Source organism: Corvus kubaryi, unplaced genomic scaffold, assembly GCF_017639235.1.
Source record: "Corvus kubaryi isolate FWS band 111438036 unplaced genomic scaffold, C.kubaryi_AGA036_p1.0 138, whole genome shotgun sequence".
NCBI classification, from domain to species: domain Eukaryota; kingdom Metazoa; phylum Chordata; class Aves; order Passeriformes; family Corvidae; genus Corvus; species Corvus kubaryi.
This window is the reverse complement of record NW_024580672.1, coordinates 16,531,099-16,550,543: the sequence shown is the minus strand read 5'-3', so window position 1 is coordinate 16,550,543 and position 19,445 is coordinate 16,531,099. Positions and strand designations below refer to the sequence as shown.

The window sequence follows — 19,445 nt, the reverse complement described above, 5'->3', positions numbered from 1 at the left end:
AGAAGGAAGACCTGGGAAAATTCAGACTGCTTAACCAAACCTGCTCCCCACCATCCCTGAGAAGACTATGAAGGAAATCCCCCTAAAAGCCCTGTCCAGGCATGTGAAGGACAAAACTTTGACTAGGAATAAGCCAGCACAGATTTATGAAAGAAAATGTTTGCCTCACCAACCTGGTTAATTTTGGTAATGGTATGACAGACTCAGAGGAAGACAAGGCTGGATGGTGTTAACCTTGAATTGAGCAAGACTCTCAGAAAAATCTTTCATTATATCTTTGCAAACAAAACAGTGAGATAGAGGTGGCTTAGGCATTAGAAGAAAAGTCTGACAGTAAAGGATTTGTTCAGTCTTAAAAGGACAAACCTAAGCTGGGACCTTTTGCTGACTCTGATAATTCCATCCTTTTCTCACAAGGATAAGAAAGTGGGCAGTAGAAAGCAATTCAAGGAAGGGAGATTCTCTGATGAGATATTAGGAAAGGCTTTTCACAGTGAGAGAAGTCAAACATTTGACCAGGACCCAGTGAGTTTGCAGAATCAGCTTCCTTACTAATATTCAAAACACCATCAAACAGGCCCCTAAAGAAACTCACCAAAGGTGGCTTGACTCTGCTCAAGGGTTTGGTTTATCCCCACTCTCTTTGACTGATGTAGGACTACAGAAGGTTCTTTCTAACCTAAATTATCTAGGATTCTATTGCTCATGATGGATGCTATGTTCTAAAGATTAGATTTAGTGCCTAATTCAAATTCAGTAAGTGAAAATACCGAATGTCAGCTTAACATGAGCTCTCCTAACAAGGATCAGCTCCTTGGTCCTATTAATGTAAAGTCTCTAAAACAGCTGATGAGAAGATGATCTCTAGTGCTGCAAATACTCAGCTAACAAATAGCTGTGTTTGTCTGTCAGAAGTGCTCACCTTGTAACAAACTTAATGATCATAATGTTAGAACAGAATGGTGTTTGGAGAAGATCTGCCTGCTAGAGAAAAGCTGGTTAGTTAAAAAGGGACAAGCCAGGTGAGCATGGGGAAGCACGTGGAAGACCCTACGATTACACAGATGTACCAAGCAATGATCAATTATAACCCATTGTAGAGAAGAGCTTTTGAATTTCTCCTTCAGTCCCAGCTCTCATTAACCACTTCTGAATAATGCTTTCTGATTTTCTCAGCTGATTTAAAATTGTTGTCCCACGTAATGAGTTGATTGCACTACTTTCACCTCTTAAGGGCGGCTTTGGTTCTATGATACACTTGGACATTTTAAGCCCTTTGAAAAAGTGTCTGAAACAGAGTAATAGAGCACACCCCAGCAGCAATGGCTATTATAGAGATTGCTGCAAAAACATCGGCTCTACCCTTTGCTTTCTGTGCTGGCTTTCTAAAGAATATAAATTCAAGGTTTTAGACCTTATCCTCAAGATACTCAGGCTAAGATGGCACATCTAAAACACTGCCTAAAGTCTGTAATCAAACCTTTTTCTAGTTTTTTTTTTTCCTCATCTTGCACAGTAGTGGAACAAACCTAATTCCAAGTATTACAAGATATATAAGTTTTTTTGGATTAGGTCAATAATGTTACTGAAATACTAGCTGGTCTGCAGACTTTCACACCCCCCCCGGTCCCCCCCCGCCCCATCCTTTATCCCAAATCCTAGACAAGTTTCTCTGACCTTGCCCTCTCACATAAATTCAAGCCCAAATGTAAAAGAAAAACCCCAAAGCATGACATCACACACTAAATGCACTGGATTTCTGACATTCCCAGTTGTGGATGTTGGTGGCTATATGTAGTGCATGCGTACCTACACAGTTTGAGTATCCTTTCAGTTCTCTTACTTCTTTTTCACCTTGAACTATTACATCTTCACAAAATTAAAAGTCACTAATGAGACAGACACCTGGGTTAGTTTATTTAAATACTTCTTTAGCTATTCATTTTGCAGAGTAGTTGCAAACTGGTTATAAACTGTTGTTAGATCAAAACACGCTGCACATTGCTCTTATTTCAATGAATATTGTCCATGAAAATGTTCTAATAGGATAGAAGGAGATGCTGTAACTACTTTGGAGAAAAAGAAAATTAAATATTCAGATTGTAGCACTTCTACCATGTAATTACACCAGGAAATGAGATAATGAAAACATTTTTTAAATTTTAAAGAAGTATATTTCTGCATTACTCTGTATTTAACCATACATACAAATCCACTATTCTTCAATAAATCCATCAGAGTAAGCAGAGTTTTTCACTACCTTCCTTTTAATGGTACACTGGTAAATCTATATTGTGCTGCATTTGGATCTGGTGCAACTCCATCTTGAGTTCAACAAGTGAGTGATGAGAGAATGTTATTTGAATTACATTCGTGATCAATGCCTGAAGGTACAGAGAAGTACATGACAGTTGGCTTTGGAGATTATTTTATGTTTGTCTCAATTTATAAGAAAATGGTAATATTTTTTTAATTATAATTTCAAGATTTCCTTAGTGAAAAATAAATGAAGAAAGACACACTTTACAGCATCCATATGCCCAGAGGGAAATGATGTCACTGGATCTCATTGCCAAAGTCATGTCAGTGACTCTTGATATATTTAGTGGTGGTCTTAAAGATCATCCTGCACTTGTGTGCTTGGTGTTGCAAAACATAAATTTTGTTTATGAGTCATTGAATAATGCTCTTTTCTGCACATAAAATGACATTTAAACATGTTCAGAAAGGTATATTTTATTCCTTCTGATTCCTACAACTTGAAAATTTTCTCAATATAAAATAAATTGCTTGCCTACTTTTCCAACAGCCCAGTGACTTTTCCTTTAATAACCATTGTTTGTAGAAAAGAATAACTATTTATTAAATCCAGTTGGTTCAATATCTATACATCATTTTAAAGGCCTAAACAGTTGAGACAAGAAGATGACAACAAGTACCTCTATAAACTTCCCAGTTTCTTACTGAAAGCTGGATAATAAAGATAAGAAAAGGTCATTTTGCCAAGGATATAGTACAAGGAATGGCACTCGGAAAGGCAAAATTCTACTGTAAGTAAAATTCTAATAAGATGAATGTATACCAAAGATGAAAAAAAGGGAAAGTTCTATTCCTTACATATCTGTTAAAAACTTTACTGCTTCACACTAATGAGCAATAATGTTTTACAGTCTTTGTTATAGGAAGCTCTAATAGATTTGTACAGCACTCTACATTTATATCTGGAAGTGATCACATACCACAAATACTGCTGATTTTTTAGAGATAGCCCTGATACAAACTTACTGTTCTTCCCAGTTTCACTGCAGTCTAACTGCCTTTTTAACTTCTACTTTACTGCAGTGTTTAGTTTATGGCAGTGTACCATTCATAATCTTTTGATTTCCAAAAGAAATTGTCCAAGGAGAAGGTTCTTTCAGTACCATTAAAGAATCACACCATTGGGCTGTAAACCCTGACTGAGCTCACTCATTTTTCAAGTTCCAGTATTTTGCTGTTTTTCCTGTTATGAAAAGATAATTCTTCAGATTATTACAGCAATTAACACCTTACACAACGTTTCTACCTCTGCTTTGCTAAAGCCAGTGAATGGAATCCACACCCTATAGCTTCCTAACCAGCCTCCTCATGGTTTATTTGAAAATTTGAGTTACACACACCAAAGTGATCCAGTCTGCCTGTAAGTACTCTCACACCTTCCTGAACAATCGGTGGAAAACCAGAAACTGCCTCTCACAATCTGCAGGGGGGAAAATAAGATGGCTTTTCTTCAGCACAGAAAGGACATGGACCTGTTAGAGTGGATCCAGAGGAGGGCCACAAAAATTACCAGAGAGATGGAACACCTCTCCTGTGAGGAGAGGCTGCAAGAGTTGTGGTTGTTCAGTCTGGAGAAGGGAAGGCTCTGGGGAGATGTTTTAGGGTGCTAATAAGAAACATGGGGACAAACTTCTTAACAGGGCACATAGTGATAGACATCAGAACAGTGAGGGCTCATGGTCTACCTAAAAAGGAACAAGCTTCATCCTTTTCCTTAAAATTGAACCACCATGCAACCAGAAATTCAAGAATTACGATGTGTCCAGTGCAGAGCAGACAGAACCAGGTAGGAAAGTGCCTGCTGGGTTGAATAGTCATGGAAAACAAGCACGTTGGATGGCTCTCTGAAGTCTGGGTGAGGTTTTAGTCACCTGCTGTCCAGGGCAGGGGCAATGCTTTCTATGCAGTTAATTCATATTCACTTCAAGAACAAATTCGGTTTGATAGATGGTACAGAAGGATAAAACTTCAGTGAAAACAGGCATAATTTATACAATTGCCTAACTACATGCAGGTTGCCAAGTTTTATGAAGAAAAGCCAAGGCAGAACACTTCTGCCTTGTGTCTGCTGCAGTTTCAGTAGGTGTTGTTGGCAGGTAGAACTGAATCTCAAACACAGAGATAGAAACAAGGATAAAGGTAAAGTCCCTGAAGCAGAGCTAAGGACTTCAAGTTGCTCAATACCAAACAGCACCCTCCAGTACCCAGTTCCTCCTGGAAATGTGGGAAATGAGTGATGAAAGACTAATTTCTGTATCTGTTTCTTCTCCTCTTTCCTTTTAAAGACACACATGTCCTACTTTAATGATGAGAAATAACTTCTGATCTAAAACCAAAAGAAATACTAAGAAAATACAAATAACTAGAAAGAGCAGCCAGTCAAAGAATGGCACGTGCAAATCAGGTGTACAGAAAGGTCCAGTAACCAGAAATATTCCCATCTATGGTTTTTTTAGTTATTCTGATAGCATAATTATTTCCATGCTTTGGTATGTTCACCTTAAATAATTCTGGAAATATCTCATTGTCGTGGATTTCATATCCAAAGGCAAGATTGCCACGACCAAGCCTTGTTCAAAGAGAATCCTAGGGGTACTTATAAGTATATAAATATTGCTTTGCATTTGTTGAATTTTGTACCTGTCTACCTTATGAAAATAAGATGTGGCAAAAATTGAATTTATTAAAAGGTACAGTGTTTATAACATTTACAGACACATATAAACACTTCTGCTTGAAAACAATCAGAATAATTACTTTGATACTCTGGATTTGCAATTATGCATAATACAATGATTTAAGAGCTCTATTCACAGCACTCCAATACCACTGAAACACCTACATTTAGCTGGTAAGTTGGCAAGCCAAAATTCCTCCAATTGAGCATGAAATCTCTTTGCAATTTTGTTCAACACAAATCACATATTTCTATCCAAACAATTTCTGTAGTCATCTGATTATGCGGTACATGTGCCAAATAGATTTTGTGAAGTGGAAAGATACATTTTTATTAACAAACCTACACAAAATCAGGTTCTCAGGACTAATTGTGAGTTTACAGATCCTACAGCTCACAAGGTAACAAGCAAAGGCTTCACTCTCTTGTTAGGATGAAATATTAGGACATCAGCCTCCATCTATACAAACCTCCTATACATCACGTTTAAGGTGTTCTTACAACGTCGCTTGCCCATGAGGGCAGAAATAAACAAGCAGAGAAAAGAACATAGGGATTAAAAAATATTTTATGCACATTTAGAGACTGGGTACACTTTAGAACTGGTCTAGAATTTTTTAAAACTTTACATTAAGGACTCAAGCAAACAGGTTTTGAGGTGTTACATTTCAGGAATAAACACACACAAATATGGTCTATATTAAAAAAAAAAATGTGGCTTACTCAGGCAGCATTTCTCAGGTTATTTTTAGATTTCCCATATGCCAGAGGAGAAAAACACTACTCAGAAATCTTAATGTATTGTTAATATAATTCTGTGCAACAAATTGAACATCTATACATTTTACATTGATTTAGTGTACACAACACACACAAAAATTACAGCTGTGACCAGTCTGCATGAGCAGCTAGGTGAGGCTATTTGTTCTGAATCATAGGCTCAGAACACTCACACGTTTCTAGACATAAATATTAAGGGAAGCAATAAAAATCTTACCCAAATGTAAAGATATTTAACTGGGCACAGCAACACTATTGTACCTAACCACTGAATGAATAGCAAAATAGTGTGAAATCTAAACCTCTTATTTCATTAAACACTTCATATAAGGAAGGAAGTGCTGCAAACCAAACAACACTGCTGTTGGGTAAATGCTTCTCTCTAGTGGAAGAGCCACCAAATGTGAATTTTTGTGATATAACATCCCTAGCATATAATATCACAAAAAACATACACAATGTGAAGCAGTCATTTACAAAGAAGAAAAATATTGGCAAGTAGGATTTTAAATAAAGTGACTCAAGAGTTCAGGAGAAAGTTTTCTGGATGAACAATACTGAGGGAGTAGGCAGAGAAGGCAGTGAGCCATCAAGGTCGAACTGTAGCACAAGATAATGGAGTTCTGGAGGTAGTGGACAGCAAATTTAACATGATCTTCGAGCAATACAGAAAAGCAGGAACTATGATCCAATACAGATTCTTTTTTTTCAGTGTCAGGTGTGTCATCTGACTACATTTCTCTGAGATCTAGTAGTCTAGGAGGCATGGATTTTGAAAGACTATAAAAATGGCAATGCACTTGTTAAGATAAAAAAAAAATTACATCATTAGCACAGACTTCAAGGAGAATATTGAAGCTATTCCAGAAAAGATGGAGATCATGTTTGGCAGACCTACAGTCAGGAAGAGGCTGGGGTCAGAGATGACTTAACAGTTTCTGATCTTATGAGAAAACTGAAGATGTAAGTCAATGAATAAAACAGCAAAAGTGAAAAGAAGGGTCATAAATATTCAGCAACAGAAAACTAACAGTGCAGTGAAGGTAATTAAGGTGTTCAAACAACAGAAATGGAACATTTTCAGAGAGTCTGAAGAAGGAAGAGCTAGGGAGCAATCAGAATAATAATACAGACAGAGCTGAAAGGAGGTATCTAATGCAGCTATAGTACATGGTACCTGAGAAATGTTTGTCCATCCTGCTCTAAAAGGCTTCCAATAAAAGAAATTCCATCACCTCCCCAGGAAATTGCTTTGAGTGATTCAGCTTTATTATGAGAAGCTTTTCCTGATACCTTCCTAAACCTTCCCTGCTACAATTTAAGTCCATTACACCTTTGCCACCTGCAGTGCATGCAAGGAAGATTGTTGCCCTCCTGATTGCTACTAACCTTTTGCATATCTGCAAGTTATTATTTTGACTCCTTTCAATAGCCTACTCCAATTTCCTTGACTTTTCATTGTAGTTATATTTTCTAAGTCTCTGATTGCTCACATTGTTCTCATCTAGATTCTCTCTCCTGTGGTTCCCCTTGAGCTACAGTGAACAGCTCAAGACTATGACATGACTTTTCAGTAAGCAAGAAGTGCCAATAAAATGGCCTTTGGTAGTTGCTGTTGCTAAATACATATTGCCTTTGTGGTCACTGGAAACCAGATGACCATTCTAGGGAAAATTTCACCATTATCTAAAATAAGTTACTAGTTTTTCACAAGGGCAGTGAAATTATCCTCTGATACTGAGACTAATATTAGGAACTGAGCGTATCAAGAGGAAAGCTAATGATCTGTACCCAAGAGTTGGGAAGAGCCTGTTCCTGGGCATTAGACATTATGTCATCAATACAATGCAGGTGCAATGCTGATGAAATATGCAACTAGTTTAACTTTGTTCAAAATAAGGTAGGCTGCATTTTCAAAAATTACTCACTGATTTATTCAAATTATACAAGAAAATGAACCCATCTTAACCAGATTTATTTGTCAACCAAGCTAAAAAGTCTCTTTATCAGCAAGAAAAGCCAGCAGCACAACTTATTAATATATACTACAATTACTTAAATTCCACTAATCTCTACTACAGGACTTTAACATGTTTTGATAAATCACTAATTCCCAGCAGCCATTCTTTGCATAAAATGACAGCTGCTTGTGTCAGTGCACACCTTCCACTTTTTACTCAAATAAATGACAAATAATAGCCAATATTTGCTTCATACTTATCAAAAGTGCCTGAAATTCAAAACTTATTTAATGTATCATAAGTATTACTCACTAGAGAAAACGATTTTACTAGAGAAACAAACAGATTTTATTTGAAATTCAAAATTCTTGACACTATCTTACTCTGTTAGAAGTAGAGAACAGTCTAATATCTACAGCAATTCTAGGAGAAATGCAGTAATTTAATGGGAAAATGAAAGATCTACTGTGTGCTTTTCCACAGAAACAATTATGAAAGAACATTGATTGCCAAAAAAAAAAAAAAAAAAAGACATCCAAGTAATACTATAAAGATATAGATATCAAATGGATGATCATCACAGGAGTAAATCTGCACTTGGTTCTTCTGCAGGAAATAACACACCTGTCTTTACTCCAGCAGATGCAGCACAGTAGCTGCTGCTGTCCAGAGTCTTGGCATGACCAGACATGAAGAGTTTACCAGCAGTGTCTACCTTATCTCACAGGCCTAAAAAAATAATCTGTCCCCACTTCCAAAACAATTACTAAAAAACCCCAAGGGCTCTAAATGAACTGAAAAATACCAAGAAATTAGGCAAAAAGGGGGGAAAAAATTGGTTTACTTCTCAATTAATATATAGATTAACTGAAATGACTGTCAGCAGCACAGTTCAAAGAACTCTCCAAAAGTGATATACATTTTAGGGAAAAATTTTTCCCTAAAGGAGGTTTAGAATCTGAAGATAACCTAAATGATTTAGCTTTTAGTATATACTGGGAAGTAAAAAGCAACCACATCTGGAAATGGCTCAGATGTCTGGAAAAAAGAAATGAAAGGAATAAAAAACATTTTAACATTAAGGGCACTGAGTGCCAAGAAGCTCAGCAATGAGTTTCTATTGATCTATGGTGCTACTTTGATTTTTTTTTTTTTTTTTTTTTTTTTTTAAGTGATTCTGGTACTGAAAAAAATTATGGTGGTATCAAAAACCAGGAAATACTCTCAAACTCTCTGGACAGGGTGCTTCTGCTGTTTCCTGGCTCTGCCCTTAACAGCCTGTGCTATCTGCTACTGCTGACAAGGGGCCCTTGGGAATTCTCTCTCTTCTTTTGTCTTCCTTTTGGACACCAGTGACTTCACTAGAGCTGAGCCTGACTGTTCCTCTCTTGGGACCCAGAGGGTCACTGCCTTCCAGACTTCCCTTCCCCTCCTCCACCACAGTAACTTTAGACTGCTCTTGCTCCCCCCAGGAGGGAGGAGGAAGAGTAAGGGGTGTCCTGCCTCCAGCCTCACCTTCCTTGTAAGGGCTCACCCAGACTTCATCACTTCTTAGTGCAATTGAAATCATAATGGAAGCAGATGAAGATGCAGGTCAGGACTAGCATGGGTTAAATATAATTCTGCATGAGATTGATATCATGCATATCATGACAGAACAGGAGTGGGTATTACTTGGTACATTTAGAATTAGGATATTAACATCCTACCAATGTCATTAGCAAGGTAGTGGTTGGTATGATACAGGAGAGAAGGAGGCCAAGGAAAAAACTAAGTCTACTCTCTTTCATGTTAAGTTTAAACTGACAATAAAACATTTAAGAGTTGTTATAAAGCCAACGTGACAGAATGGATGACAAGATGAGACTCGTTAATGCCAGAAAGGTGGCCTGAGGAGGTAAAGCCTGGTGAATAATATTGTTTCAATGGGTAAGAACAAAGGTATTGCCAATGCCTAAAAAACCACTCAGAAAGCAGGGAAGAGGTGGAATATAATGCAGATTAAAGTATTTGAAGGAGTTAATATTGAGATACTGTCATTCTGTTAGCAAAACATTAAGATAGACTGGTTGATAAAGACTCCAAAATAACAGAGGTTCAACTCTCCTCCGTAGTGTTTTCAGGATTTTATTTTCATCTGTTGCAAATTGCTGCTAACTGAAAATAAACCCAAGGATTATCAGTTGTATTGTAAGTATCTAAACTAGGCAACCATTTTTCAGTACAGTATTTATACTCTTAGGAGATTTTTTTCTGAACTCTGGGTAAAAAGTGCCTTACTACTGCAAACTAAACCTCTACAGTGAAACAGCTGCTGTGGATATTTACAAATAAATGCAGAATATAGAGGCAAACCAAACAGCATCCTGGCATTACCATGTGCAGATATATGAACACTGCCATGTATCAGAGCATCAGTATTAATGTAGAACACCAGCCACACAAAACCACCACCACGTGAGGCAGGTGACATTAATGAACAGCAGCTTCACTGTGCAGCTGAATGGGAGACTTGCAGCACTGTCTGGAAGAGTTCAGTGACATGACACAGTACCCAAAGGGCCCACGAATCAATGAGGTGTCACTGGAAGTGTCAGAGTTATTACAACGTCAATAAAAGTATAACAACAACGTCCAAAGTATCAGCGACTAACACACGACGTCGATAAAAGTGTGAGGAGAGGGAAGGCAATGCACCATCATTAAAATTGGAAGCCCTGGTATATCAGTGCAAGATCTCTGCAATGCCAGCAGAACATTCTGAAGTTACTGTATATTCTCTTTATTTAACAAGAGATCTCTAGCTTTAGGCCTCCCAATAGGCATCAGATATGAAAAAATTATTAAAGTAGTTTAATGATTCTAAATTAATACAACAAAATGAAGTTTACAGCCACTTCATACTATTCTATTTTTAAGCACTACATCCTGGAAATGTGTGACTTGGGTTCCCCTCAGTCCAAAAGAGCAGAATATGAAGAACAGAATGGCAACTAAAACTTTTAGTGCCCTTTGACAAAGAAGCTTAATATAGCTCCTTTATTTTTACAGAATATATACCAAAGGACAATCAATACTTGAATCATATTCATTTAATCCTCAGCACAATGGCTTCTTTGAATATATATCAGTGTATTTTCATTCCAATGAAATTTTGAATGGACTTCATTCTGTGTATAACTATGTATGAATTAGGAAAAAAACACCATGGATGCTGAACTCTAAACAATTGCTAGAAAATGCTTGGCTAGGAAAAAAAGAAGGTAATAAAAACTGTAAAACATCATTAAAATATTTTAGGATCTACCTCTTTTAATGCTAAATAAAAGACACAAGAAAGAAAGTGTAGCAATTAACTGGTGATGTTTACTTCTAAAGTTTAATTAAATAATCAGTATGTACAAAATTAGAGTTTGGATGCCTCATCTTCCACTCACTGCCTCCACTAGAAAAGACAACAGATAAAAATCTTCTTAAGATACCAGTGCAGAGAAAATTAAATCACATTCCAAAAAAGTTAAAAGATAACTGCAGTGTAAATGCATCCTCAGCTCGGGGAGCTGGAGAGGTCTTCTGTTCCAAGATAAGAGGAGACAAAAGTAAAGTAATTTCGGTGAAGGATGCAAGAGGTCTAGTATTTAGACAGAACATAACAAAGCTTCTTCAAAGAGATATGTCATTTTTATTCACCATCTATTCCAAATATTTAAATTATGATAGTAAGAACAATTGTGATTACTTCCTGTATAGTAGCAGAACAGAGCACGTCAGTTTGATAAGTACTCAAGAGCTGAATCTTTTTCTTTCTGCTATGCATTTGCTTTTCTCATTGCTCATTCTCCATGGACTTTGGAGATCTGGTAGATTGTATTTAATCTTTCATCGAGATTGATTATTAAGAAAATTAAGAGAAGATTTGAATTTAAGAAGAACTGGTAGCAATGAAGAGTACAATCTTGAAAGATTTCAGAGCTAGCACACCTCATTCCCAGGTCTCACCATAAATAGGATTAAGTAATAACTGTAAACACAATATTGTAAATAAAGGAGTAGAGGATCATCTCTCCCAAGAGCTGAACCTGGATTAGATGTTCATTATTATCCATATACTGTAATTTTCCCCCTATTTTCAGGTTAAACTTCTAGAATCCCATTTCATGCATTATTACACCATTCCAATATCATATTGCTTTGCATGTGACTGTTTCTGTTGCAATGTACTGCAATTGCAATAAAAAAATGCAGTAACATAGCTATTTCCTACAAACAAACCCATGCAGTATAGTCTGTATGCTTCAAACCTCTGTATATAAAACAACGCTGAATTTTGATTCTAAGGTGCTTTAGTTTGTTTGTTTGTTTTCTGTAAACTCTGTTAATTAAGACATATGTTAACTAGATGGAACAGTGTACTTGAAGGACTGAGCATGACATTTGTTGCCTCCTTAATGCCCGAGTCCTGCATTCCTTCAGCTCACATCCATCATGATAGGACTGCCAGGTGAGCTGACTGTCACTCCAGCCCAGGCTAACAGGTTCTCCAGCGGCTTTTGGTACAGTTTACATCATGAGATTAAAACTCTGTGACTTGGAAACGACATAACACACGTAGCTGAGACTTATCAGCTCCAGGTAATCAGATGCTGCTTGGTTTCAGAAGCAGATGCAGATGAGACTGGCAATATAAATACACAAATCACAATGGTCCCTTGTCAGCACCACTGTTCCTACCTCTAATGGCCCTCGTAGAAAGTCTGTTTGCTCAGCTCCTACTTCCAGTGCTACATCGACAGAAGCAAAGGGGCGGCTGGCCATCTGCTGTCGCTCCCGCATAAGTTGCTGATGAGGAAAAAATGATGTTTTAACAAAACATTAAAAAATGTACCAGATATCAGTCTGCCCTACTATACCTCCCATTAAAACATAAGAATGCAAACAGCATGCACACAGTCATATTTGTGACATCAGTGAGAAAGTTATACTAAATCATAGTCATCTATATTTACTCGAGAAACGAGCACAGAAGGTTATGATGCCTACAAATGATTTTTTAGCTTGAACTCTGACAAAATCTCCAAATGAAAGCTTCCCTAACTGACTGTTCTCTCTAAATAACTTTGCTATTTGTGTAAGTTGCAAGAAAATACAGGAAAGAGTTGGTAAAAATAGCTGAAGTCTAATTCCACTGATAATGCATACATTAGAACACCTGCAAAAGCAAGTCCACTTGGCCTTCAAATTTTCGTATTTCACAACTAAGGCAGATGGAGTTAATAGCGTCAGGACTCAGTTTTATGAAGGATCTTTTCTGCAGTTACTTTCATATGAAGAATAATGTGTCAGGATTGGGAACTCTGCACCAGTATATTGGAATACACTCAGCTACGCTCTCAGAGCTTGTATAATCCCTTCCAATCACACCAGCATGGACAGAAGTCCCAAGCAAAACCACAAAGTTAACTCATATTTCTTCCTCAGCCTGTAATTATAATGCTTATTAAACCACAATGAATAAAAATGATGACCAGCATTAGATATTACAGATATTACCCCACTGGTTCAGTGCAACTAATGAAAGCATTATTAAATATTTAAGGTGAATGAGTCGTGCAATTCAAGTGGTGTGTTCCTTCAGCTGAACAGGATGTTACAGCATCTTGAAGAGACAAAGTGCTTGCAAAAATGATTTATTAGAAAAGATCTGTTTCATTTTCTTAATGTTTTTCTCCCTGTTATCTCTGGAAAGCTTAAAACATTTGAAAGTGGTGCCTGAATTTAAATGACACTAGCACTGTGACATATTGTTCGTGAAAGCCTTTGAAATAATAACAGGTATGCAAGCAAATATTTGCCAGCAGCTCACTAATAAACACTCTTTATTTAAGGTCTGTCACAAAGCAACAAACTCATTTTGTAGCGCTTCTTACGCATTTTGCCTCAACTTGCATTTTAATAATGTCTCTAGAAATTTAAAGACGCGCTTGTAACGTTCAAATGAACACGGAGCAGTTGCCTCTCAGTGCACAGCCAGTACATTCCCAAGGCCTGGATTTTACAGCCATGCAGCGTGTTTGTCAGCAAGCACCCTGCACAAATGGGCTCCCAGTATATCACACCAAGAGGGCAATCAATATGTCTGGGGGCAAAACTGCATGTTTTATACTGAGAATAAATGAAAGCCAAGTATGAATATCTAGACAGTTAAGAATTATGTTTTTAACCCTTTACTTAGACATGAAACTGGTGGTCTCTGTCTAGGATTTACATCCACACTGATTTGCATCAATACAATTTACTAAAAGATTTTACAGCTGCAAAGAACTACTATGACCCTCCAGTCCTACCAACAACTTAGCAAAGACCACAAAAACTTAAAGCATAAAATACTGAGTCACTACATCCTGAAATTACTATATGTAGCTGCTCCTTTTCCTCCTACAATAGCAAAAATTAGAGAAAACAGCACCAGTCCTGCCACATGGAACTCATTACAGTATTCTAAGTCTGCAGAGCTATTGGCAAGTGCTTACTTTTTAATGGGAAACCAAACACTTTGTTTTAAACAAACAGAATTGCTTGAGGAAAATACTTAATGAGCAGAACAACCTATGCTCCAAATGCACATACTACTATTTAAAAGATTTATTTAATGCAGATTATAAAGAAATGTACATTTGATACGTTCTCTGGTTTTTAAGGCCAGCAGGTTTCTCCCCCTCTTCTCCCAGTCAGGCATTCAACAAAACCTTTTCATTCACAAGACAGCCACTGTAATTTTGATAGTCTGCCATTTGAAAAGAGTACTACAAAGATTCTTAATTAGCTCTGTAAACAAGAATGAAAACTTTAAAATGTTCAGCTGCCCATAAAGCGCTGCGTATTTTGGCAGCTGAGCACTTGCACATCAAAGATAAGTGCTCTACTCCGAAACACTTCTGCTTTCCCTTCACCATTTTAAAGCTCTAAGGTGCAGGACAGGAAAAACAAGATGCAATGAAGAGAAATACAGGAAGATACTGTGATGTTTAAAATCAGTTTTGTGGATAGAAAAGGTCACTGCCTCCCAGCATCTGCAACTGTCTGTGTACCAATATTGGGACAAAAGTTCTAGAACTTCCAGTTGTGGGGAATTCCTGTAACTCACCCACAGGACAAGGAACATGGAAACTCTCTGAACCTGGGTTTTATGAGAAGGGTGAAAAAGCTCTTCCTTACCTTCTCAGCAGTCAAAGAGATCAAAAAACCCTCAAATCCCCATGTCCCCCCTCTCCCCACCCCGATTTCATCACAACCAAGGAACAGGGAAAAAAACCCAAACCCATACTTCTCCAGTAATTAGGGATATTCACTTGGAGACATCAGATAAACAGATAGTATTAACATGTAATATTTGAATATTTTATCACAAATTTAATCTATAACATTGCAGGCACATCTCTAAATATTCACTAAAAAGTCTGGGAAATTAAAAACATCATTTTCTCCAGTATAAGCCTGAGAAATTCAATGAGCATTTATTTGACTGAGCAGACAACTAATTTCAAGTTCTACCATAATTCTAAATCTCATTAAGTACAAGATTATTGACAAGATTAATTTTTTTTAGGCATCATTATTTTCCAGCAATTCCAAGGTATTAATTTATATCCTATTAAAGAGTTTTTCATGTAAAGTACAGAATTATAGCTGTCTTCAGTGAAGACCAGTAAGATGCTAGGACACTATAAATTTCTCATTCAGGTCAATTTCTCATTCAACACCCATATAATTTTAAAATATTTCTTCAAAACCCAACCATTTTGGGATAATTATTTCCCCTCTCGTGGAAATACACATTTCAGCTGATTCTGAATAAACATGTAGACATCTTAGCCTGTAGATTATGGTTGTTTTGAGTTTTGATGTCCTACTCCAGTATTTTGAAATAGGACCTGCTTTCCCATCTAGAAGTTTATCTCAAGAAAGTATGTGCCTGGGAATGCAATTCAATTTTACCATTGATCAAAAAAATTCTCATGGGGGATACTACTCCCCTGATCAAAGCAGTTTGGAGTAAATTAAAAAGTTCCATGGCATCTTATATATGCTATTATATGGAAATGGGTTCGTTGCAAAGTTCTTATTTAAGTAGAAATGTTTTGGTATTTTTTCTCTTGGTTGATAACATCACTTTCAAAATATTTTAATGCCTATATTCTATTAGTGCGCAATAAAACAGTCAATGCAAAATACATATTGCGGTGAGTTAACATTAACAGAATACAGTATTTCAGCAGACTCAGGCTGACACGTTTCAAGTCTTTTGTATTTTAGGAAATGTTACCATTTTGCTTCTTTTTCTTTTCTTTTTTTTCTTTAAGACCTGCTCTCTCATGTGGAATTAGATACTGTTCTTCTGACTAGCACTACTTTTTCTATGCTTTTCACCTTCCAGTGTAACTGCCCTGGAAAAGCCCTAATTGGAAAAAAATCTAATAAAGTGCATGAGTTGTTAGGAACTAGGACAGGTGTACTTTTTCTTTGTTATACAGCAGCAGACATTCTTGAGAGATAGATTAGGAGAGCTGAAAAGGATGAAGCCATTCTAGTGCCATAATAGGATGAACAGAGCAATCCTTTCAAAGATCTTTCTGTTGTTGTTTGGCACCTCTAATGGGCTTCTGTAGCCCATGGGCAACCAAAGGTACCTGGAGTGTGCCATGAAGTGTGCAGTGACCAGTGTGCACGCCCAAGGTCATGGGGCAGCTGGACAGCTGGGGTAGGGGCAAGAGGTGGCAAACACCAGAAAAAATGTTCAGGAGATGTCTGACTACCAAACCGAGCCAGGAAGTCTCAGTACACTGTTCCAGAGATAAGGATAGAGCAGTTGAAAAGGTGTCTATTATTTTAACAGCAACTGTCTAGATTTTCTAGCTTTTCTTCCTTCACCTCTTAGATGGCTTTGGTTTTTTTCCCAGATCACATCACTATCGACGTTGTACCAGGACATGTATGACTTTGTCAAGGTGAGTATTCAAAACCAGGAAAATGATAATTCTGCTTCTCTCTGAAAACTGCTGTCTAGTCCAGTGCTGCACGACCCTCCTGGTGACAAGGATTTTCCAAATGTCTAATTTGAAATTCCTGTTCTGTTTATTCATCCTGCAGCTCTGACTTGTCTGCAGTTACAATTTGGTCACCTCCTTTTCTGCCTCTGTACTGTCAACTGCTGATGTGAGTAACCTCAAAAGGCTACAACAGAAGTGTTAATAATGCCATGCATTAAATCTGAGTTTTACAGGAAAAGTATTTGTAATGAGAAAAAAATGTCAAAACCTCATGGAGAGTTGCACGAATTTCTGATCACACAGCATCTGAGAAGCTCCAAGGCTTAAAAAAATTAAGACTGTATGTAAATGGACAGCCCTGCAAAACCAGAGACTCTCTAAACAATGCAATTCACCCATTCATTGAATATTCTTGAGGATTCTTACTGCCACATCCAATCAATAGAAGTAACTTACATGGACTTACACACATCTGAGTGGTTCACAGATATTTTAGTTAGAAACACAATTTAATTCTCTTCCCAAATCTTAAGTTCTCATTTTCAAACTGAATTATACACAGTGATACTTCCATGAAGTTCTGATTATTCACTTTAATTTGCAAAGGACAAAGCTTCCCTTCTCTGTAAATTTTCTCATTGTAACTCTTGGAGTTGAAAATCTCTTCAGATTAAATTGGTTATTTACAGGTCTGGAAAGGAGAGCATTTTCTCATTTACATGTTGAAGAAACTATTTGACTTGGTTAATTTCCAGATCAGCTGCTTTCACTGGAAAGGCATATCATTGTCATTAAACTTCTTTGTTGGGTTTTAGGTGAAATAGGCTCACCATTCCATAACTGCATGAGGTACAGTGATTTTAAGAGATGGATAATAGCTGGCAAAGGAAACCAAGCAGCAGGAACAGCCATAGTTCTGACAGCAGTCTGACAATCTGAATTTGTTCATTCCCTCCATCATGAACTTCCTAAACAATCATTTCCCTCTGCCTCATTTCCCACCATGCTAAGTGGAAAGTGCCCTGACACAAGAGTGCATTCAGGTAGGCAATGAGATATTACAATGATAGACATAGTATAACATGCTATTTGCACTGCAAAATAGAGTCTGTGGAAACTTCCTGAGATACCAGGGCCTATTCCATGTCACTTTCTTCTAAAATTGCCTGAAGAAAAGGTGCTCTCAGGCACATACAAAGGTCTGTCATGGGGAAAAAATGAGGAGTTATACTTTTTGTCCTAGCTTTACACTGAATAAAATGAAGGGTTATTTAAACTAGACATAGTCCAGCAAACAACAGCTAAGACGTACTTAAAATACAGTGTAAACATCCCAAAAAAATAACAGTTCCAAAAGGTCAAGTTTTTATGTATCCCTTTTGGAAACCAAATACCAGTCGTCTGCAATTTCCCTTGAACAAATCAAGAATGAGAAAAAAAAGATGAGCCCTGAAAAGGTCATTTTGTTGCTAGATCCAAGGAACAGATATTTAACGTATTGCACATTAGCAAGCAAAGAGCAAAATGTGAATATACTGTGACTTCAGGTTTTGGAACTTTTTGCTACTGGAATAGAATTCCAGTCTCTAAAACACTGGAAGTGGTGCCCTAAGTGATGTTCATTTGCCAGTAATTTATGGGGGATCATGTTACAATTAAGTTGTGTTTGATCCCTCATATTTTGTCCCTAAGGATTATTTTGGCATGGGGAGACTTTTTGGATGCTAAGAATCAATAATAAACTCAAAATTCAATTTACTGCTTTAAAATTTAATAAGTGCTAAACAAGACCTAATCCTATTATCTCTTTCACTTGGATCACTATGAATCCATGTTGCACATTTACACAGATCTGTAACCATGAACATTATAAAGGATCCTAAAGATGTACTTAAGTCTTTCTGTAGGCCTTGCTAACCCCTCAAATTGTGCTCTTATCCCTGAGTGGGTTTAAAAAATCATTTCAGCAAACTGTTGCATATTTTGCTGTTAGCTAGCAGAGCAATTTTCAGTTGACAGAAAATTTCTAAAAATGCTTGTACTGCAAAGTAATTCTGTGTACAGAGAAAAGAGTCAGAGCACCTAATTATAGATGTTGAAATGTTTCCACAGAAAACATTCTGTATTTGCCTAAGGACAGTTATTTATAAGTGAATATATTAAAATATGTCTTAAAATTATTTCAGAATGTGAAAGAGAGAGTCAAGTATTGTATGGTGCAAACTACTCCTTGGAACTCTGTCATCTACAATCGTGCCACATAAATAATGCTTTCAAAATGTCTTCTAAAGAACTATTTAAAAATATAACTACCATTTTTATGAGTGAAATTGTTATTTTAAGGAAGGTTCACACTGTGACTATCTCAGCCCTTCCTATCACCATTGTTAAGCTACAGCTTTTTGAAATGAATATTAACCATCATTATTATAACTGTTAAAAACTATCTTTAGTTACTTATTTTAATAAACAGATGTCAAGCTGGTAATTCCCAGCTCTTCCTAAAGTAATTCCACTTGCTTTAAAGACAGTAAACATGTTCTGGTAAAGGAAACTGGGTTTAAGGGGTCATGAGATCACTTGGTCCACACCCCTGTGCCTCAGGCCTACACAAGGGCAGTGTGATCATGATTCTTCTGGCAGATCTATGTTTTTTAAAAA

General features: G+C 37.0%; 1 protein-coding gene across 5 annotated transcripts in view; it reads right to left on the bottom strand.

Moving 5' to 3' along the window:
* The window catches only part of ATRNL1 (attractin like 1), a 441,394-nt gene that overhangs the window by 105,104 nt on the left and 316,845 nt on the right, over positions 1–19,445 (bottom strand). For 3 of the 5 annotated variants that reach the window (XR_006014565.1, XM_042019406.1, XM_042019404.1), the window contains exon 27: positions 12,469–12,576. The exons of the other annotated variants lie outside the window; for them this stretch is intronic. Coding sequence is in view for 2 of the 3 variants with exons in the window: in XM_042019406.1 (XP_041875340.1) it covers positions 12,469–12,576 (108 nt within the window). In the remaining variant the exon portion in view is untranslated. The remainder of the gene's footprint in view (positions 1–12,468; positions 12,577–19,445) is intronic. 5 annotated transcript variants of the gene reach the window in all.